The sequence below is a fragment of the Bombyx mori genome, chromosome 10, assembly GCF_030269925.1.
Source record: "Bombyx mori chromosome 10, ASM3026992v2".
Classification (NCBI taxonomy): domain Eukaryota; kingdom Metazoa; phylum Arthropoda; class Insecta; order Lepidoptera; family Bombycidae; genus Bombyx; species Bombyx mori.
In genome coordinates, this window is record NC_085116.1 from 9,776,683 (window position 1) to 9,800,555 (window position 23,873).

Sequence of the window (23,873 nt, forward strand, 5' to 3'; positions counted from 1 at the left end):
GACGACTCATACCATTAATTTGTTGGAACATTTATTTTTGTGTAAAATTAAAAGAAAAACATGCTATGTTTATGTTGAAGTAAAGACGGAAAATATCCTTTTCTCTCTCTTCTAAGAAGTTTTACTCACACGCTGTCACATATATCTATGCAGATTTTTTTCTTTGTTTTACTTTTTAAGTTTTCACCAAATAAATGCTAATTTATTCAACGTGCGGGTGTTTTTGTAACAGTTTTAATTTGCAATTTCTAAGCGACATTGTCGTGTTCCGTGACATCTTTTACTGGCGCACTCATTTTTCATGTCCCCAAGTTATATAACTTCGCCTCAGATAGTGCACGATCAGAATCTAAATCGTCCGTCTAACATCTTTAAACTCTACGCACGGATTTCGAAGAATGTGTAATAGAATAATTCTAGTTGACGATACTTGACTACAGAATAAGTAATTGGTTTTGGTCATTAAATTAATGGACCCCTAACTAGCCCTTGCGGTTTTATTAGGGCTATTGTTTGTTTGCATTAAAACGAATGTGGGGTGGTTTTTATTCGAATGATCATTTTATAAATTGATTGGAATACTATTGGTATCATGTTTTTTTTTTATTGCTTAGATGGATGGACGAGCTCACAGCCCACCTGGTGTTAAGTGGTTACTGGAGCCCATAGACATCTACAACGTAAATGCGCCACCCACCTCGAGATATAAGTTCTAAGGTCTCATGAGTTGCGGTGTTTAGTTAAAATTTCAATTATTTTTACAATTAAATGATTACATATTTTAATCATGTGTTCATTTCACTTTCGTACCTAATTTTGTGGAAGAAATGTTGTCTATTTTAAAAAAAAACACATATCTCCAACTCACCACTTTCCCACCACCAAGGAATTGCAGCGGATTGTTAAAATTGAACGGGGGCATCTGCAACCTTCTGTTCACTTCTAAAGCAAAAGCAGGGTAGGATGGTGACGGAGACGGCGCGACTGCAAGATATGAACGAAACGCGCGCAGAGTTCTTGGTATTGGCTCTTTCAGCAAAGGCCCGGACAGATACCGGACAGCTTCGTTAGATTCGTACTTTTCGACGTCGACTCCAATAGCGGCATACTCTCCTATCGAGGACAGAAGATGGAACATTATTGGCCTAATATTTATGGTAGATTTATGTTGGTCCGATGACTAGTGTCAGATACTGTCATCAGCGAATTGTGCCGCTCGACTGCGATGCTTATAATTAAGTGGTAACAGGATTTCATCTTGTGAGGAAAGCTATGAAAATTAATTTATTAAAAAAAAATTTTTTAATGCTTAGGTGGCTAGACGAGCTAACAGCCCACATGGTGTTAAGTGGTTACTGGAGCCCATAGACGACTACAAGGTAAATGCGTCACCCACCTTGAGATATAAGTTCTAAGGTCTCAGTATAGTTACAACGGCTGCCCCACCCTTCGAATCGAAACGCATTAATGCTTCACGGCGGAAATAGGCGGGGTGGTGGTACCTACCCGCGCGGACTCACAAGGGTTTCTACCACCAGCAATTAGGCAAATTATAATTTTGCGGGTTTGATTTTTATTACACAACGTTATTCCTTCAGCGTGGAAGTCAATCGTGAGTTGTTGAGTACGTATTTCATTAGAAAAATTTATACCCGCCTGGGATTCGAACATCGATGCATCGCTCAACATGAATGCACTGGACGTCTTATCCTTTAGGCCACGACGACTTTTTTAATACAGCGATTATCTTGCAAAGGGGATGCAGATGACGCCTAGAGCAATGGTATGATAAGTAGATTCATTATACGACCAACATCATGCCAGCGCTGGCATGTCAGCGCGACTATGTAAATCCGCCATATTAATAAACTTTTTAACATGTCTCTGACAGTATTGTCATAACGGATTTCTGTAGTCAACGGTTTTATGTAGCGTACGTCTTGAAAATATATTTAAAATTATGTAGCGTATGTCTTAAAAATATGTTTAGAGTTTAAGAACATGTTCTAAAAGTTTTGTAGTAACTTTGATTGCCAAATTTGTATTAGATTCTGTTCTAATGATAGAAAATAGAAGCGATTACTATCTTAGAGTTATACCAGTTAGTCAATATATGTATTTTATATAACTAAGTACCTACTGATATTACGATTAACGACAATATAATAAATACCAAATGTATATTATACAACGTCTACACCAGTATTTGTGTTAGTAGTAGTGGATGTTAAGTCTGGACGTTGCTCTGCCTATTTCTTGTACGACTTAATCAGACACTTCGAGGGGAGTGAAACCGTTAATACAATTCAGTTGACTGTAATCTCATGTTCCAGGTTTGGTTTCAGCTAAATTCGGGCTGTTGTTTCGTTTTTGCTAACTAGTTAAAACTATAGGTAGGTAAAACTAGGTAGGTAATGTGTTCATCTACCCTAATAAAAATATTATAAGCTTTATGTATAGCGTGTATTTGAGTTTGTATACGACTTGTTCTTTAACATTAAGAATAATTTGTACTTCGCACATCATGCTTTATCTGAATTCAACGGTCCAAAAATCGGCTAAACCCATGTTTTGTATTCAATTATGCGGAAAGCGCGCAGACAAAGTCATTGAAACGAAATGTGAAGCTGGTAACAGTTTTTATGTGAGCATTGCAGAAAAACACGAAAATTATAAACTGTCGCAATCCAGAAATCATAATATTTTTATATTTTCCAATATTTGTGCAAATTATTTAAAAACTAACAATACTTATTCGTATAGAATGTTGAATATATTCACGTAAAGTATAGTGTGTTGAATGACACAAAAACACGATGTACTTACATATATTAAAACTCAAAGTTAATGATTGTGTTTCTGATTACTATTTTATTAGTGGCATGAAAAATATAATTCACGCGCTGATAACACCGTTTTATCCCTTTATTTATCCTAGCTTATCTAGAATTTCGTGAAACAGCAACGTCGCGAAAGTGTAATTCTTGTCACTGAATGAAAATATTTGCTTCGCTCGTTTCATTACTTAACGCAAAATTTAATATTATTTACTTAGCATAGAATTTATTCTAAATATCGCTTGCGTGCCTACTGCTATGCGTGCCAGTTGAAAAAGCCTTACTTTAATATTGAACAAAATTATTATGCTTAGTGTAAATTATAACGCAAACCTGTCCTACTGATCACCGGTAAACATGTTTCGTCACATGATCGATTCCCTTGCTTTCATGATCCGCGAATAAGATGGATGCAGATCTAAATGGGACTAGATATTAGCTCAACTTTCAATGAACTGTACTAACAGTATAGAATGTAAGCTTATCGTTCGTATAGCCTTTCTTACGAAAGAATTTGTTCGGAGCGTGGAATGAGAACGGTATTTTCATTACGTGTAAGTATAGTTGTGTGGGTTAGCTCTCAAGTTACGCTGAAGTTGTTGATTTTACTATAGAAATTTTTAAACTAGAACCATGCAAGAAATTGCTATTTTTGTGGCCAATCTTTTTATAAATGTAGAAATTTGTATTATTTATCAATTTATTTATCGCTCTCTCTGTTTACGTCTTATTAAAAAACTGTAACTGAAATGAGAACATTGAAAATATTTTGGGGTTTTCTTGGCTCTGGCTCCATATAACCTGATTTTATTTTATTAATTAATTGACTCTGCAAATAAGTGCCTCCAATATATTGGATGGTTCTTTTCATTAAAAAAATCTATTTCTCCTTTATCTATTCTATCTATTCTGTTTGTCCAAATTCATTGCTAGTTGAACCGAAGGCCTATGTAGTGATTGAAGGTCGTATATAAAAAAAAACGTTGGGACGGCTCACAAAAAGTAATTTAAGCAAATGATCAATTACGCAAAAAACACAAGCAATTTAACACTTGAAATGGCATTCATTCTTCTGTGGACTTAAAATGGATGGCACCCGTTACGGTTTCCGTCGCCGAATAATGGTGTGTTGTCGTGCCAACGAATATCTAGAATTATACAGTATGTCATGATTTAGGCTACGCTATACAAACAGCGCTATCCTGTCCAATATTTTAAACTTTATAATATCTTATGCGATTAAAGCAAAGACTAAGAAAATGAAATACATACATATGTAAGTAGATTGTTGTTCTTGTTAATCAACTTTTACAGATTTCGACAATTTTATCGTTATGTTTAGTTTCGTTATTAATTTTTTTTAAAACAAGATGCAATATAAGTGTCCTAAGGGGTGCCTTGCCGTTAGAAATTTTTTTTCCTACCTATGCTGATAGCCTTGAGAGGCTATTTCAGCTTCACCCTAACGTGTGTAGGTGAGCTCACGGGGCTCAAACCGGAGTGTTGCCAACACTGACCCTAGCAAGAGCAGTGCTTCGCAGAATCTACCACCGGATCGAAACGCGACCCACTGAGAAGATCCGGCGAGAAACTCAGTGGGCTGTGTCTATGGGAATGAATTAATAATTCCTCGTTGAAATCTTCGTCGTAATCGACGAACTAACCCAGTGGTCGATTCTAAAAAGCACTGCTAGCTAAGGCTAATGTTAGTAAATTCTCTCAGGTTGAGCCCTTGAGCTCACCTGCCCGTCTGGGCGTAGTTGGAAAAGCTTAATAGGCTACCACCGAATAGGTAGGGAGAAAAAAGGTAAGTAGCCCCGCAGAGTAAGTAACCCCGAGTAGAAGTTAAAGAAAACATTTATTTCTAAATATAGAGAGTTTTGTAGAATTTAATTTAACAAAAACAGATTCACGAGCTTCGGAATGTCATTATACTTACTGAATTGCTTCTAAAAACAAAACCATCTTATATCTCGGAATAGTCCCGCATATATTATTCAAATATTCACACTCACTGATAAAACTTTCTGAATACATTGCTTAAAAAAAAAAAACGATGTTTTCAAATTTAACAAAGAACGAGAATTTGACAGTATTGAATGTACCTAATGAAAGACGTATAATAAATAAATAAGATGTAAGAATAAACGTACCTGAATCTAGCAGATGGAGCGTGTCTAGCGCCAGCATCAAGGCTATATGATCATGATAGTACCCCACAGACACGTAAACTGCAAAAAACACAACATTTAAATCCACCAAATTACTATTTCACAGTGAATTTACATCTATAAATACGTACTTCTTGTATCCTTATATGTGTCTCGCACGATATCCAAAAACGGATTACGGGAAAAGTTCCCTTCCTTATTTTCATAGTAATAAGGGTGCGTATAAGCCTGGATTGCACGTACGGATATATGTTTCTCTCTTGCTGCCTGTTTTATGGCATAAGCAAGTCGAGTATAATCGTGATTTGGCGCATTCAAGTAAACAAAGGCCACCTGTAAAACGAAATTTACGACTTTAATTAAACACCCAATTCGAATCTTAACGATTGGGTATCGTGAAATTTATTATATTCTATAAACAAACATTCAAGAAACATTAAATCCCAACAAAATATATCTTATTTGATATTATGACAAAGCCTTTTCAACGAAAATACTTATCGTGCAAACAATGTAACGAAATGTTGAGTGAAGTGGTTCCAATAAATCTGTGATATTTACTAAAGGTATTGAGTTACGAGAGGGCTTTTGAAAGGTTTTTCGATTTTACTGTGTAAATATAAGAATAACGTTTACATGCATGAAATTGAAATGCTTCAGCACGGCGACCACGGAGCGTGATATGTCGACATCTGAGGGCCTGGTGCGAGCGAACGTCGGGTAAACACGCTTGTTTGAGTTGGCCACGTCCCGACAGTACTGCGAAATCATAATGCATCTCTGAAAGTTCTAGAAATACATCTTACCGTTTCGTCTATTTACTGGAAGATCATGTTCCACCCTAAAATAACGATTTATTTCAAATCAACCGTTAAGGAATAAATGGGTCGATTATGATCATTTGTAAATTTGGAAACTGGAAGTTTTTTGTAATTAATTTCGGTATTAGTATATTATGCTTTAGGTATAAGAAAGTAATTGTATTAAAATTAATGTAGAAATGTACGGCCTTGTTTGGAAACGTGATTGTGTGTGTTAAATGGAACCGAGATGAGATATCATCTGAAAACCAACAAGAGACCAAATTTAAATATTCGTGAGGGATCTTTCAAGGACGTTTATACTCCGTATTCAGATTTAATAGGGCGGAATTCATCACATGAGCTGGTTTTTTCCACATAATAAGCGATTCGGCAAGTCCCTTGTCTCATCTTTTAAATTACGTAAAATGAAAAGTTACTGTATGATGAGAACGATCAAGCTATTCGTTGATTTGTTTGAGTTTGTTAGATTATTTGTGTGAATAACCTAAAGTTGTTGAATGTATTCCTATTATTTGTGTCAGCTATAACTGCTTATAGCTTACAGTTTTGCGATGCATTAAATAGGGTATCTCTGCTGTGAACTCGGAGCTAATTAGCATCAATTCCAATCTAAATTGAGAATAAACAAAAGTCCATTATCTACTACTATTTACTTGAATGAGAAAATTTTGAAGATAATAAAAGAGATTTCAATCCTGCCCATGAGGTTCCTTCATATTACTTACGTTCTTGCTTGCAGTGTTATTTTATTTTTTAATTTCCCGTTTCGGTAAAGTAATAGAATTAAAATAGTTATTGGAAAATGTTGAAGAAACACACAAATAGAGCTATCCATAAGTATTTATCTAAATAAATAATAGTTTAAAAAAAATTAACAAAATACGCTTTTATAGAAAATCCAACTGAAAAATAGAAAATAAATTTTAATAAATTTTACTTAGCGTAAGAAAAAATGTTTTTATTGTAAAAAAAAAGCGTGGGGTGCTTTTCAGGATATTATCAAAATAACCCTTCTACTCATATCTGTTCATAAAATATTTATAACTACTGATACCATGCGCCCCACGCTTCTTTTACAATAAAATCATTTATTCTTATATTATTTTAAATTTAAATGTATTAAAATTTATTTTCTATATTTTAGTTGGATTTTCTATAAAAGAGTATTCTGTTAGTTTTTTTAACTATGATTTATTTTTAATTTTTTTAGTTGAATTTCAATTTTTTCAATTATTTTTTTTAACATTTTTTTTATATTGAATTGTCATTGGTCCTTAATAAGTATACCAAATTTCGAGTTAATCCGACGTTTTAAAGGGGGTCAAAATCATGTTCAAAGATTCCGTTACAAACATACATACGTCTGAAGCTAAGAAAAGCGTATTAAAAAGTCTCATTATTCTGCAAAATGTTGAGAAGAATTTAGTAACGCAAAATAGGAGTTTGAAAGGCAATTAATGCGTTTCTCGCACATTCTCGTAATAATGCATAATCTTTTAAAATTTTATTGATGTTTTACAGATCAAGCTTACCAATTATTTTTTTTTTTTTTTTTTTTCCCCAGGAGAACATCGCCGGATCCCCACCCGCGCGGCAGGTGGGGATCCGGCGCCGGTATGTGGGAGTTGAACCTCACTAAAAACTCCTGCCGCTCACAACCGGCGCCCTACCTCGGACCGGGCCGGAGCCCAGTCGGGGCTATTGAAACGGCGGGACAGGGTTGACGCAGAGCACATTACATCCATCCCACCGTCCCACGGACGCCGGACCGGTGGCCGCCAGCGACACGACCACCGGTTCCCTCGTTCAGCGGGCCGAGAGCCCGCTTTGATGGCGCCGCGTTACACCTTCCCCCAGAGCGGTCGGGGGAACGCGGTCTATCATCACCCGGCTTCCTATTGCGGGTGAGCGTGCAAATCACGCCACCCCACTTCTGGATCTCTCCCCGCACAAAGCGGGTGGGACCCCTAGCTCTTAGGGGGCCAGGTCACGGATACGACCCCGGTCCCGAACCCCCTGCTCGGCGGCGGCGGGTTTCTGCGTAGTGAGGAGAGCTTTCCCTCACTCGCCCCGCCGCCTCCTTCTGCGAGATGGTGCACTCGCAGAAGTCGAGCATAGCCTTCCATGACTCATCGCTGCTAAGCATCGACGCCACGACGCCAGGCAGCGACAAGTCAGGTCCTATCTTTGCGACCAGGACACGGCGCTGCACCTCCCACGCGGGGCAGACAGCGAGCGTATGCTCCGCCGTGTCCAGGTCGTGTCCACAATGGTGACACCTCGTCGTCGGCTCAGCCCCTATCCGGCGCAGGTACTTCCCGAAGCATCCGTGCCCGGTCAGCACCTGCACCAGACGAAAGGTGAGACGTCCTTCGCCACGATTCACCCAGTCATCAAAGACCGGGTAAACCGCCTCGACGGTCCGTAGCCCCCACGTGGGGTTGGCCAATCGCCTCGACCACGACTCGAGCACGGACCGCCGAGAATGGGCCTTCCGCGCCCGCAGCTCACTTTACAAGCTTACCTTAGCTTACTTTTAGTTTTTATGACATAAAATTCTCAAAAATTTTCAAATACATCTTTAAGCTTTTTCTTCACATTTGTTCTGTTGAAAACATTCGGTACCTACGAATAAACTACAAAGGTATTACGAAAAGATTATTAAGATAACAACAATTTTATTAGTATCCGTCCCTTATTGGGTACTTATTATATGAGGAACTTATTTTAAACTAGTATATACTCGTATATCTAAAAATAGTGGGTTAACCTTTTTTTCCTACCTATGGTGATAGCCTTGGGAGGCTGTTTCAGCTTCGCCTTGACGTGTAGATGAGCTCACGGGGCTCAAACCGGAGTGCTGCTAACACTGGCCATAGCAAGAGCAGTGCTTCGCAAAATCTAATATCGGATCGGAAACGCGACCCACTGAGAAGATCCGGCGAGAAACTCAGTGGGCTAGGGGTTAACATTTCAATAGTTAAAAGGAGTCCCGTTTTGTACTTACGTAGCTAATCATGGGTAAGTTGAAAGCGGCGGCCATGCGGCCCTCGTGCACACACGTCTCTTGTGGACCGATGAACGCAGACACATTAGCCGCCCACAAAGCTGCTACCTATTAAACATACAGCTTTAACAACTTTTATATTATCTTTAGTTATAATGCTAATCATGTGCTTATTGTAATAGATGTGTAGCAGACTGGTACAGTGTGAACGCTGTGTCCCACTTTCAGACAAAATTGATGAAAAGGTTTTATTGTGTTTGCTTTTTATTTGCTTGGTTATGTGAACGAGCTCACCACTCAGTTGGATTTAAGTTGTAACTATAGTCCATAGACGTCATAGCGTGAATGCCACCGTCCGTCCATCTTGAGGCTTGAAGTCGAAGTCACATTTAAATTACGTCTGAATAATTGAAGGGTTGAAGTAGCAGTTATACTGTCATTCAGTATAACGGCTGTCCCAACTGTTCATGCCGGAAAGCATGATTAATTTGCAATACGTAGGATAGTAAGTACTACATGCTCGTGTGGGCTTACAATACGCTCTCAAAATTTTAATTACGCTAGTTTTTTTATTTTTTATTGCCTTTGTAGGCAGACGAGCACACGGCCCACCTGATGGCGAGTAGTTACCGTCGTCCATGGACTTCAGCAATTCCAGGGGCAGAGCCAAGCCGCTGCGCTAATTTATAAATTTAGTTACTTTATATTTATTACACGCTGTTATTCCGTGATTATGAAATTTGTTCCCGAAAGCGTGCTACGTACGAGACGAGTAGGCAACGGCTTGGCTCTGCCCTTGGAAATGCTGAAGTCCATGGGTGACAGTAATGCTCCCCTGCCTACAAGGGCAAAAAAAAAAAGAGTACACCGGGCATCTTATCCTCTAGGCCGCGACGACTAATAACGATGACGAAAGGGCTTTCCCGACATGTTCCCATTAAGTCAGTTATTGTCAAAGCGCTCGATATAATACCCGAGGGCCGTTATAAAGAAAATAATAATAAGTGGAAAAAATTTGGGAACGTATGAAATCAACATTATATTAATTAAACCATTTTTACGGCTTAATCTCACGTGTTTATTGTCTTTTCGTACAACTAATTTAAATTATGTTTACGAATTGTCGAAATCCAATAAAATACCAATTTTGAATTGCATCGAATTGCAAATAAAACCTTTCCTTCGCATTATCTTTCCTTTCCTATTAAACCTTTATATGAATTTTTTTGTACGCACATAAACGTATGGAAATTAAAGAAACACAATATATATAATATATACTCGTGTTTTTAAAATAAACTTTAATGATAACACAAGAAACTCATCTTGAAATCTACTAGTACAAATATCTGTCGAAATTGAACATTACAGTTCCAGCAAAGAAATACGACACCATGCTTTTATACCTTGAACTTAACGAGTTCTGTGATAAAGTGCTAAGGGCATTTAAAATAAAACGCAAGGGTTTTTTCTTTGGATCGGTGATTTGTCGGCCGTTAAACATCCCAACTCGTAAAGTTAAGAATATTGTAGTTTTTTTATCCCAAAAAGCAATAAAATACAATAGTAAATTTGTGGTTTTACATTCAGAAGGCAAGATATCACGACACAATTTTAATAAATGTTCCTTTTTATAGTTTTGATGTTGTTTTTTGTATTACGCGTTTGAAATAAACAGAGCAATCGCAATGTGTTTTCATTGTTGAACGAAAGAATATTGTATTTGTTTTTCAACTTTAAAATTTGCAACATTTTCAGTAAGTCCTACCGAATACTAATACCGTTCTTTATTCTAATTTAAACACGTTATATAAAAAAAAAAACTACTCATTAAGCATTAAAAGTAATACCCAAGTAACTATACCTCTACAATTAAACAGCTCAGACCAATAAGAAAACGCAGAAAACTAAACAGATAACTTGGTAGTTTAATTTATTGTCTATGATTGTGAGCATTTACGCTAAGATAATGAATTTTACAGAAGCATTAGCGTGCCGGTCGCCCATTTTCCATAATGAAGTTCGCTCGTTGAGGAAATTAATCAATTCTTCGTAAAGTTGTTTCAACATTTCTATCCCATCTATTAAAATGCAAATATTAAATGAAACTAATCAAAGACCATGGAAAAGATCTTTTTTTTTAGATTGAAAGATTACTGGTGGCCCGGAGGCCTTTCCAGCTTCACCAGGACGGGTGGGCGAGCAAAGGCTCAGCCAGGAGGGACGGGATTTGCTAACAACTGCCCGAGCGCCTCCGAAGGAGACCTATCAACTCAAGAGCAATTGCTTCGCGAATGAATCTACTACCGGATCGGAATCGCGACCCACTGAGAAGATCCGGCGAGAAACTCAGCGGGCTGATGCATGGGTTAGGTTGCACGTCGACCTCTTTGTCGAGTTCGACGAGTATGGTTACAGGGGTTCCTCAGCCTGCTCCTAGTGTTAGAGCTGAAGGTATCTAATGCAAGTGTTATTGGATCTGATGGATCCGTAAGGAGGAAATGATCTGAACATAACAGGGACATACTACATATTTAGAATTTTAAATGAAAAGGTGCCGTTGCCTATTATTGAAGAAAACTCGTTATTCATTCGGTTTTAATTCTGAAATTACAATGAATCACACCTGAATATTGCATATATTGCTTTTTGCTATTAAAGCAGGTTAAAAGTAGCAAGCTGCGTTGTGCCTTTGAATCACTCTGAGGCATTTTTTTATCGTCGCTGCGGCTTCATTTGATTCGTGTAAAGTGGACACAAGATACATTTATTGCGTCTAAATCTAGCGGTTAATGTCAAATAAAACATGATTCTTACGGATTTTGTACTGTTCTTCGCTGAATTTGTATTCTCAAATTGTAGATTAGTCCCGTAAGATGAAAAGCTTAAGATTCTGCAATGATTCCTAATTTACTATAGTTTTAAATAAAACTACTTTTACTGTTTGATCTCGCGTTTTTTTTTTTTTTTTATATGATCTCTGACGTTTTGCATACATTACAGTTTTCATTGTTATGGAGGACTCGTCGTGTCAACGAAAACTGTAATGTATATAAAACGTGAGAAATAAGCCGTCAAAGTCTAGGATTTTTAATAGCCGAAGAAAATGATTAAGAATTTTACTACAAGCAATTAAAACCGTGGCTAATAATAATTCTTTATACAAAAAGTTACGAGGAAACTATCTATTTTATGAGCATTTCAGATGTCTTTGTAATAAATCGTATCTTACAATTTTATTTTAGGTAAGTATTCATTGGATTTTGGAAACTACTAAAGTTTCAGATGTTTCCTGTTTACTATCGTTTTTTGTTAGAATGAAATGTAGTTTGTTCGTTATACTGAAAGCAGCATTTCTTATCGTCAGTGAATTTTACAAAAAAAAAAAACTTCTTGCATATTACTTGCTGATGGCAGCGAATTAATGAATTATTTCTGTAAAATCCGAAAATTACCTCCGATCTTCATTATTTCTATCGTGAACTAATCTCGTAAACCGGACGCGAAAGGTTTCTTCTAAGTCCCAGAGAAGGAGTATTATTTCATAATGGACTACGTTCTCAAATCCGTCGTTTCTCAAAACCCAAGAGTCGCACACTACCATAAAACGAGGGCCAATGGACATCTCTAATGTTGCGGTTAATAATTTTGATAGGTACTTCTTTTACCATCGCACAGCCCGCCACCGCAGTAGAGTTCGTCCATACTGTCTGGAGCCACTGCGTTCATCCACAGTGCGTTTTCAGTGACCTTTTTTCCACGTACCATACCGTATCCGGATTTGGAAGGGGAGCCCTTCACGTTGTTTCCCGAGCGCTATTTGTACACATCCTTCGAGAGATTCTTCCTAGAGATCGCTCATAGCGATAAGACCGTCAATTGTACTTTTTTATGTAACATAAGTAGTGAAACCCGCTCCGCTGTGCATGTTGTTAATTTTATGTAAACCATCGCTTTCTTGAAACTATTCGCGCATTCTTTGTCTTTAGCCGATGGATGGAAACATTCCCTAGAGAGACAACAGCAACTACACTAAAATTTCATAACAATAGTATGACTGGTTGAAGAACGCATGAAGAATAATCATACAAACAAATATTCACTTTTTTATTGAAATTAATAATTTAAAGTTCAGAGTATTTTAATGTTAATAGTCTCTCCGGATATATGTCAGGCATAAATTTTGAGGCTATGTGAAAAAAGTGTAAATACAAAAGTTTTAGATCTTTTTATTACCTACAACTTTGACTTTTTTCCATAGGACTTTTAGTTTTGCCGGAAATCGAGAAAAAACGTTTTTTACCCTTAAAAACTCACCCCCCTCCCCTTCCCGACCTCAGATCGTCCGTAAATTATTTTTCCTTTCATTTTTATAATATTCCCCTCCTTTTCTAATGGGTTTCATCCTACTATAATTTTTTTTGGTTTTCAAAATTATCGACCCTGGTCTAATAAGCTAATCAGAAGATGAAACTGGATCTGCGATCTTTATTTTCTCAACTATATGTCGTTTGATCTATTCCTATGCTTATATACCATTGTCCGTCATCAAGAGGGCCGTGAGCTCCTCCATCCAACCAAGCAATAATAAAAAAATCGTCTTGTTATTATAGACAGGCTCCAGTGACCACTTTACAAATAAATAATAAAGGAAGAATGCATATGCCTAATGCCTGCCTATTTCTGACGCGAATCAATTACACGTATTAGGTTGGAGATAGGCAGAAAGTGGGCAACGCGTTAATATCATCGTGACCCAAAGGGCTCTGTAACCTACTTCATACCAGAAATGAACTCGTCTACCCGTCTGTGGCTTGCTAGTTATAAAAAACAATGTCATACTAATGAGATGCTTCATTAACTTCCTAAGTTGTATTCCCTCTGATGACAGCTATTATCTAGAGATAGTAAGTAGGCCGCTGGGAACGCGGAGAATATAACTATACGTATTGATCATTTAACGACATCCCACAAATATGTATTATAATTGTTATGCTATTTATGTTTTATTATAATAACACAATTTAAGATATCAATTATTATAAAGAGCTCTTTAAAGTCTCACACACACAACTAAACAAAGTAATAACTATACATTTAAATTATTCATTAAATGCGCTAATGTAAGGTAAATCAAAGGAGATTTTGTCATTCGTATACCTTTTATAATAACGTAACTCAAGTCATCAAATTCCAAAACTAATTCCGTAGAGATCAAATGTCCATTCTGTTCGGTAGAATTATAGCCATTGTAAACTTCTGTCTATGGCCCATAAAAATTGATACTTACAACGCACGCATGCTGTAACCATCTTATCTGGAAGTGCCAGCCGCTGTAACTCATTTATTTCTGAACATTTTTATATTACTTCTACGCAGTTTGCTACGTTAATGGAAAACTGCAATTTATCTTTTTTATGGCAGATTATAAGCGAAAGTGAGTTGTTGCTCAATAGATGAGTCAATAATTCGCATGAGTGCTTTTGTTCAGGGTTCGGTAATTTATGAAATATACAGACAAATTATTTATGTTTATTGTCATTAAGATGACTTTAATAACGAAAACGCAACGAAGGAATCTAATTCTTAAAATCAGTTATCCTTTTGCTATAGAAGGGCGTATATATAGCCCGTCTGGTAATAAGTGGTTAGCGAATCTGCTTATGAAGATTGAAGTTGCGAAGCTTCGGAAGAGCAGTAACATAAGTAATGATAATGAGTGAGCGATGTGGAGGTGTCAACTAATTTTGGAAACGATAGGAAAAACTGTCAGTGCAGATTGAAGTTAATTGAAACGCTCCCATGAGAAGATTCTTTGACTTTCTCATTAAGGGGTGGTAATATATAATTTTTGAGTTCCGTAGCCAAAGGACAAAGAACTGAACCCTTGCATTTCGTTATTATCGTTCGCTAAATTTTACTCGGAGATTAACGGCTCTAAAATATATTGATGTAGATCGGTAGGTTAGACTTAGGCTAAAAGGTGAACGACCTATTTGGCGTTAAGTGGTTGCTAATCTCAATAGGCATAGCCACGTGAATGAAGCTACTTAGCTTGAGATGTACCTTCGCATACTTAATTCGATTATTTTTCTTTATTGCCATTGTAGATCTGTGGAGTAAGGAGTCATTGTCACTCATAGATATCAGCAATGACAGGGCCACAGCCAAATGCCTACTATGTCAACTCTTCAACCCAGAACACATGTATGATTCAGGGTGCGGTCACAAACAGCTCTACAAAAGGGTGGGTTCGATTTTATTACACAATGCTTTTTTCAGAAGTCGTCGTAGCCTAAAGGATAAGACGTCCGGTACATTCGTATGTAGCGATGCACCCGTGTTCGAATCCCGCAGGCAGGTACCAATTTTTCTAATGAAATATATACTCAACAAATGTTCACGATTGACTTTCACGGTGAAGGAATAGCATCGTGTAATAAAAATTAAACCCGCAAAATTATAACTTGCCTATGACTGGTGGTAGAACCTCTTGTCAGTCCGCACAGGTAGGTACCACCACCCCGCCTATTTTCAGCCGTGAAGCAGTAATTCGTTTCGGTTTGAAGGGTGGGCGGCCGTTATAATTATATTGAGACCTTAGTACTTAGGTAGGTAGGTACCTCAAGGTAGGTGGTGGCATTTACGTTGTAGATGTCTATGGGCTTCGGTAACCACTTAACACCAGGTGGGCCGTGAGCTCGTCCACAAATCTAAGCAATAAATAGACAAATATGAAGGCGTTTGTGGGCACTTTTGAGTAAGTTTTTTATGTAGAAGCTTTGCTGTTTAGGAGATCGAAATGCTGGCGCATCATGGAAATGTATAGTTATTGATGGTAAGACGTAACGTGAGTTCGCACGGGTATGTTTCATCGTCCTGGTAATTTCTCTAGCAGAACAGTTCCAGTTTCCGGGGTGGAACAGCTGTCTCAATATAGAATTGAGACTTCAATCTTTATATCTCAAAGTGGGCGATGGCGTTTTGTTAATATCTGTGGACTCCGGTAACTAGTTAACACAAAGTTGGTTGCAAACATGTCTGCACACGTAGAATAATATATGTGAAGAGAAATCTTTATCATTTAAAATCTTTAAAACACTTTAGTTTTAAAAAAATATTTTTCTTAGGCGGAATCACTCACCTGTCTGTCATTCAGTGAAGAGAGTATTTCAGTTTTGCTTAATATAATAAGACTGTATAAAATATAAATTTTCAAAAGACATTAAGGTCTTTAAATATTGTTTTCTTATTATATTAAAGAAAACGCAATTAAGTTTTTTATTATTCATTCATTCTGGAGTATTCCATATCATTTAATGTATAATTATTAAATAAAATGTCTTATCATTCCGTCATGTACGCTTGTTTCCGGAACAATTTTCAGTATTTACATGAGATTTTTTTATTCATTATTTAAAATACCCCTCTTAATTTATTCTTGTTACAGATTAAAGTATTAGGACGGCGTATTAGATTAATATTGTTAATCAAGATCAAACTAAACAAACTAAGGTATTTTGTTATGTTGAAAAACAAATCACCTGGCGTATAGATTCTTCTTCTTGTCCGTATGTTTCAGCTACAACGAAGTCCAGGGAATGTCCCATCGGCCCCAATAGTTCTTTGTTAACTTCATCCACAGCCATTGATATTGCACCTATTGAAAATAAAGTCAGAGAGAGCAAACATTATTTTGTCGCGTTCGTCACGGTGATTTACTACACTGTATCTTATTTGCCAAATGTTTGTATGCCTCGGACATTGGGTCAGGTCGATTTGGCGAACGCCGTAAACAATTACGTTTATCTCAAAGAAATATTTATGTACCGTTTGATAAATAGCTATGCGACGAAAGTGTTCAATAAAGGACTTGTTCGAAGATTGGTTAGTCTAACTTTCACACCACAGGCGGCGTCTTGGCGTTAATGGAAATTTCAGCGACATGGCAAAGCTTTTTAAGCTAAGTGCTTATTTAGCCGCATAAACATATAAGTATATATTGTAGGACTATAATTATTATTGCTCGACGCAACGAGCTTTAATGTATTTACCCACTTAGAATGTATAAATTTTTTTAAAAGCTCTTTAATATCTCGACATGAGCGAAATCAATTTTTAAAAATATTCATAAAAAAAAGCACTTAGACTCATTTATTTTATATTTTATGTTTCGTTTACAAGTTTACCTGAAATCATTATTCCTGGTTTAGGGTACGTGAAGTCTCCGGGACGTCGTTGTGATCCGGTTAAGTAACCAAGTGTAAACTTCTCTCCATTAGAGGCTTTCAGAGACATCATCACGACACACAGACTGAAACGAAACTGCGAAAACAAAGTTTTTTTATACCACAAACAATGCTTTCATTAAATTTACTACACGGCAAATTGGATCAAGTTTTAATGTCTATGGGTATCACTTCATAAACCTAGATAATACGAGAATAAAGTTGCTACTCTGAAGTATGCAGTAAAGATCGGAGAGTTCTAATTTAAAAGTTTACAGCGGCAAATCGTTCGGAGTGCACGTGCGACCAACGTTTTTCCAATACGGTTCGCTCGTAAAAATCGTAAATCGACAAGAAACTGGCATCACCACTTGAACAACGCGTTAGAGAGGCTTTTGTTATAATCCTAGTACTTCTTTAACCTTTTTTTGTAATTATGCTTCAAATTGTTTATTAGTTTGTACATTAATGTACATAGTTCTAGTCATGACTCATAAAAATCTAAGAAAAGATTTAGATTAAGAAAAAGACAGAAGAATGTAGATCTTCATGTTGAAGTCTTAGATACATCCTAGTGGATCCACCTTATCCACTCTCGCTGCTATAGGATCCTTCTAGTTCTATGGCAGCAGCAGCCAAGGCGTAGGTCGTTGTACTCGTCAATGATGGCACACTTAGTCCTATGGACGTTAGGAATGTCTTCGTCTCAAGACGAATCGGCATAGTGTTTTGCAGTTATAATTAACCCATACGAGCGACGTTAGGTTACTTTTTACACGGTTTCTTCTATGATTCTAGAATTGACTTTATAAATTATTTATAAATCTAACGTGAATGAAACCGCGGGGCAAACGTTTTACGATCGCTCGTCAAACGGAAAATGTTATCTAAGACGTTTTAACAGCTATGAACAATTTAATGTAGGTATCTAATATTAGGTTGCATATATCTTTGTAATTTGGCTGCTTTTGGTATCCGTAATTCTAGGTCATGGTTCCGTGTAGTAGGGGAGGAATGTTTTTATTTTAATAAGCTTACTGCAAGAAACATCGACTTTATTTGGAAGTTACTTATATTTTAAAACCATTCCGTTGTATCTTACTAATGAAATTATATTTATTAATGAAAACGGCATAGCACTTTCCACATTTATATATTTATAAAATACATATTACTTTGGTCAACGAACGCTCAGCAATTGTAAATTTATTTTCAATTGACATTAAAAAGACTTTAGGACGAGGTATACTGCTTTAAACGTTTTGATAAATAAGTCTACAATTACCAAGCATTTATAAATTTAAGCATTTTTCAGAGCCGAAAAAGCTACTTTTCTACGGCTAAAACATTTGGTGTATTCATTTAACGAAATATCAAAGAATCAGGTCTGTTACGTAATAAAACGAATGTAATGTCGAGAGAACCAGTCCGACGAAGTGACAGGTTTGTAAGTGCAAACTCGCACATACGATTTGTTTCACATTCGTTCCTCATAATATGTTTATTAAATGTGTTTGCGTACATTTTAGAATTTGGGACGGAGTATTGAAGGAGATCTCAGCTGTTGCCTGACAGTCCGTACGTATTTGATCTATAATTAAACACTATAATGAAATAATTCCCGTGACTGTTTTACATTAAACTAATTATTTGAAATACTGCTATTTATCCCCACCGACTACATCAACAAATAGGCAGTAGTTATTTCTGTAGCTCTATCTATTCTCGTATGAAAAACACAACAAATTTCATTAAACACTATTTAATACTCAACCGTTTCTATAAATAAATATGGTTTAGTTTCGATTGGCTGGATTGTAGTTCTATACATTCTGTATTTTTTTTTAATCCTCATTAACTTTTACATTTCAGGAGCGTCGTGTTTCAGTTCGAAAACAAGGTTGCTACTCGGATAAAAACATCGTAACTATATAATTGTAATTAACTCAAAGGCACATACTATTTTACCGATTTGCGCTTTGTCGTGTGTGTATCTACGCAGACACATGTCTGTTTGGCATTAGAGTAGAGGGCTTGTTTTGTGTAAGATATAAATATACAACTCGTGGGAGATATTTGTGCGACTATGACCGGGTTAAGTCGGCAAATATCAAAAATAAGTGGCGGCTAGCTTTCATGCAGTTGCATCCATTCATATTAACACGTCTCTAGTGACTTTTGTTTAAGTTACGATATAATTGAGCGCAAAAGACATTAAGGTCTGTCTAATGAAGAGATTTAAACAAGAAATATTATAGAAGTCGGTCTTGTAATTATTGAATACGATTTCTAAGGAATTCAGAATTTATTTTTGAGAAGTTATTAATTTAGAATTACGGCAGTGTTCTTATAACGAGCTTAAAAAACTTCGATAACTGATTAGGAACGAAACCGCAAGTATTTGTTATATTTGTTTGTGGCCTAGCTTCGAAAAATAATGTTGTTTTCGGCTGCTGTTTGTGTAAATTATCTTGGTATGTTCACGCCCTGTAACGTCTTTAAGAGTTCCGTTTCACTCACATCCTAAGAGGGTCCAATTTATGATGTCATTGGTTAGTGATAAAGATATTCAAACATATATTCCCGATTTTCGTTTTACTTAAAACAAAAGTGTATGAAACTTTCTTTCCTTCCTTTATGACTTTTATAGCTCACTCGCAGTTGTGATATATATTCGCGATTTGTAAATTTAGTGCTAGCAACGGCCTCTCTTATATAGAAAGATAGGTGTTTTAGTTTTATTGTCGAATAAAACAAACCGTGGTGACAATATTTTACTATAATCTATGGTATACTGTCATGTTGTTATCCACTATAATATAAAATTAATGTAAGTCAGTATCTGTACATAAATTGACAAAAGCAAAACGGTTATAGTTTCCTTCCCTTTTTATCAACCGATTTTTTTTTCGAGAGTGTCAGAGGTTTCTATTTTTAAAAAGAGTCAATATATTATATACTTTTTTTCAAATTGTTATTGTCAAAACAATAGAATGTAAATACATAAAGTGAATAGAACCGAATTCGACTTTCGTTCATTGATCGAGCACTGTTACTTATGATTTCACGAAAATGGATTAGTGTTGTGTGACGTCCCTATACTTAGTTATTACATATATAAATAAATTATAGCATTAGTAAGCTCATCGAAATTTACAAAATGTCCGGAATTTTTACATCTTAACATAAGAAATCAATTAGTTAAATGTTGCTGTAAATTAATTGCTTCACTTTTAGAAACAAGTTCACACACAATTTGTGGGCACATGTTATACTTTAGTCATGAATGGACTCTTACCTCCACGATTGAGATAACTGTAGATTGCATAACCATTTTAATCATAAGCAAATACTAGATACTAGTTACTACACCATACTTTTGAATTTGGATATTTTGTCACAAAAATATACCTAGTTCTATTTTCTTGGTTTGTAATTTTTACATATTTTAATACACGGCTGATAAAACTTTTTCGACTGTAAGCGGTATTAGGATCTGGGATCTTTATTTTCGCTTACATGGATGGAAGAGGTCGATAAGAGCATGATAGTGCGCAGCTACGCGGGCACGGCATTGACATAGTTGTCAGTGACGCCGCGTCATCGCGTCAATGGCCCTCGAGACACGCGTCGGTAGGAAATAAGTGAGGATGGTCGAACAAAATTTTGCAAAAAGCTTATGGGATTTCGTTCGACTCTACTCAGTGAATGAGCTCACGTAAGTGGTTGCTGTACATATCAGTGTAAATACCACCATCCATATCAGGATACGACCAAAAGATCACTTCGAATTGACATCGTTCCAGCCCTTTGATGATTGCATTACGGCAGATCCTAGTACATAATTACTTTTCATCAGACGGGATATGTCCGCTCTTCCACAGCAAAAGATAATACTATCCATCCGCGCAAGCTCACAATACTCAAAAACTTATTTAAGTGATTGATAAATTAAGTTAACTTGGGTTGGTACTCCAGTCTTAAACTGGTATGATAAAACTGGGTCTAGTGAATTTAGCACATCAATAATTTCGCCAGCACTTTATTAAATAAATTCAGAGTTAACTGCTCATTATTTCCTGTCGAAAATGTGCCAATAATATTGAAAGCTAATTTTGGAGTTTACCTATGTAGGTTTCGCGAGAATACATGTTCATTAGTATTCACGTGGTAGATGTCCCGTATAGTACGAATCAATCGATCGTACCCGCATCGACTTTTCGTGCTTTAGCATTGACTCTTGTACGAGTTTGACGAGCCGCAAGCGCCCACGCATATTGACCAATTTCGCGCCTAATACAACGATATAATAAAATTCTTATACTAAACTCCTTCCTTCTACCCTTATACTAAAATCCTTATTCTTATAACAAAAAAATAGTGTAAAGTTTTTAATTATACTCAAAGTATTTAAGATAATTTCTGATATAAATCATAAAGGTATTGAAATTTTACCTTATGATAAAAATGTGAAAACGTTATAAAATAAACCTAGAATTTTTCACTTTAAAAATTAAAGTTTTTGCTGATTCAATATCTGCTTGGTGATATTGATTAAGCTTACTCACTATAAATTAATTTACTTTGCGTGACTTGTGTTCCCGAAAGTAGGTTTTCAAGCCAGCAATTCAAAGTGAAGGTAAAGAAGCTACTTTAAATTTCATTGAATTTATGATCTATGAATTTAGAATGCATAGCTTATTAAAATAATTACACTTCATATATCAAGCATGTTTATCTCATAAATTGGAGAATATCTATTAAGCTTTCGTGAGTATTGAATGCTATATCAAAGATGATATCTATAAATTCTTTAGATTTTATACTTACTTGAGCATATTTAATATAATAGGAAATAAAACATTCTGAGGACAGAGTTTTTTGCCTAACTAGATTTCGTGTTTCTTGAGTCTAGTTACGTGTGAGTGATTTAGAATTAGATTATTCAAAACTCTATTACTACTTTTCCCCTATCAGTTCGTAGTCCGCAACAATCCTAATCTCATAATTTAACTAATTTTCTCCCAATTTCTATCTTGAAGCACGAGTGTACAATACAAGTGTCGTGCTTATTTTTATCGCGATGTAATTATGTGTTCCGATCTGAAGGGTAACTTAGCTGTTATTTATATGATAATACGATCGAACATCTCAAGATGGGTGATGGCTATTATGGTGCGGATTATGAGTTTCCGTAATCATACCCCGTGAGCTGATCTGCCCATCAACGCCTATTAAAACAATACGAATGAGATAGATGGTCAGTCTGTATTCAATAAATACCATAACTTAGTTACTATTATTATATTATATAGTTCAGATTGAGTGTGGCATCACTGAAATGTGAATAATTTGTAACTTCAATACTACCACTTAGGTACTACTTAATCTCGTTTTTATGCCCATTCAAATATTTGCATAGTAATATTTGTGTGGTTATTTTGAACCATTCTTAATTTCTTCTTTTTAAAACATACTAGCAGGAACAAAGATAATGAAATTGACATAAAAATGAAAAATTTAAAATGACTTATGCATGTAACCATTTTTTATACGAGTATCATGTGCTGGTTGTGCTGGCACGTAATTTAAAGAAAGAAAAAACCGATAGGTTTTACTTATTAACATACGCATGTACTAAGTTCGATTTTTTTTCAAATTTTTTTTTAAATTTCACCAGTATTTTAATTCTACCATATCAAAAAATTTTAATTTTCTTAGTATTAGTTTTTTTTAAATTATAATCTGGTTAAAATTAAGGATCCGAACTTTAAGTTATATTTTTGGAAGATTGATAATTTAAACATACGTAGGTATGAAGTTTTAGCGACTTACTAGCGTCCGCATCGAGGATTTCATGATTTCCTAATTTACGAAACTTTCACTTCTGAATTTTATTTAACAAGTAATCAATCTAAAATCGTCCAATTTTAAATACATTATTAATGTCATTTTATGTAGAATGTTCACTTAGTTTCCCGCCATTTTGCGAAGTATTTCCGCAAAAATAGCGGGTGCTGAGCTCACGACTACTTTCGTCCGCTGCCGGTATGAGACTAACTTACGATTACGACAGTAGACTGTATAGCTGTGCCACTTTGCTGAGGACCAGGATTAAAACTAACACAACGTAAAAAGTTCGCACTTCACTCAACAACAAGCCTTACACACCTCGAGTAGAGTTCGAGTGTTGTCTAGTCAGTTCAACCGTGACTGATACTTTGAATGGTTTTGCGTGATTCATTAATTAGACTCATATTATCTTAGTTACAGACTGCATTTTTACTATTTTTCTCGACCCATGTTATCGGCTTTGTCGATAGCTTCGTTGGTTTTCTTTAGTCCTGAGTTTGTTTTTTGTTTTAAAAAGTACATAATATTAGGCTTATTCATCAAACAAACGTTATATACTTAATTGGCACACATGAATTTATTTTTAGTCGACCGCTGTCACTCATGTCTTTCGAACAAGAGGAATAGAGGTTTAGTGGGTATCTACCACTATGTGTGATTTTTTTCTAAAAGCCACGTCATGGGTGCTCCTGAGAGACTGTAAGTAATGCATCGATATTTTTAACGGTATGGCTTGTCTTTTGATCGTCTGCCAGCGTCGGTTATTATTATATAAAAAAATCCACAAGTAACTTTTTGTAGTTTGTGTCAAAATTTTAGAGTAAATGTCCAAAACAAGTATTATAAAAAGAAATGATACCAAAGACTTTCGTTCGGAATTTTCAGAGACAGACAGTGCAACTTTGTTAAAATTTTGTAATCATTACCATGAACGTAGTACATACTACATGCCA

General features: G+C 36.0%; 1 protein-coding gene and 1 long non-coding RNA gene across 3 annotated transcripts in view; one reads left to right on the forward strand and one right to left on the reverse strand.

The window, feature by feature from the left end:
- LOC101746180 (guanylate cyclase 32E) overlaps nt 1-23,129 on the reverse strand; it is a 46,660-nt gene extending 23,531 nt beyond the window's left edge. Inside the window, exons 1-8 of one of the 2 annotated variants that reach the window (XM_038013467.2) lie at nt 22,903-23,129; nt 17,029-17,164; nt 16,384-16,499; nt 8,840-8,947; nt 5,645-5,767; nt 5,140-5,341; nt 4,991-5,068; nt 869-1,113 (exon numbers count right to left, since the gene is read on the reverse strand). In XM_038013467.2, coding sequence (XP_037869395.1) covers nt 869-1,113; nt 4,991-5,068; nt 5,140-5,341; nt 5,645-5,767; nt 8,840-8,947; nt 16,384-16,499; nt 17,029-17,164; nt 22,903-22,926 — 1,032 coding nt within the window. In that variant the 5' untranslated portion in view covers nt 22,927-23,129. The remainder of the gene's footprint in view (nt 1-868; nt 1,114-4,990; nt 5,069-5,139; nt 5,342-5,644; nt 5,768-8,839; nt 8,948-16,383; nt 16,500-17,028; nt 17,165-22,902) is intronic. The other variant, XM_038013466.2, reaches the window with a different exon arrangement.
- Nucleotides 18,506-20,491, forward strand: LOC134199531 (uncharacterized). The gene is made up of 2 exons (XR_009974067.1): nt 18,506-18,645; nt 18,940-20,491. It is a non-coding gene; the product is annotated as an uncharacterized LOC134199531 (long non-coding RNA).
- Nucleotides 23,130-23,873: the final 744 nt, after the last annotated feature.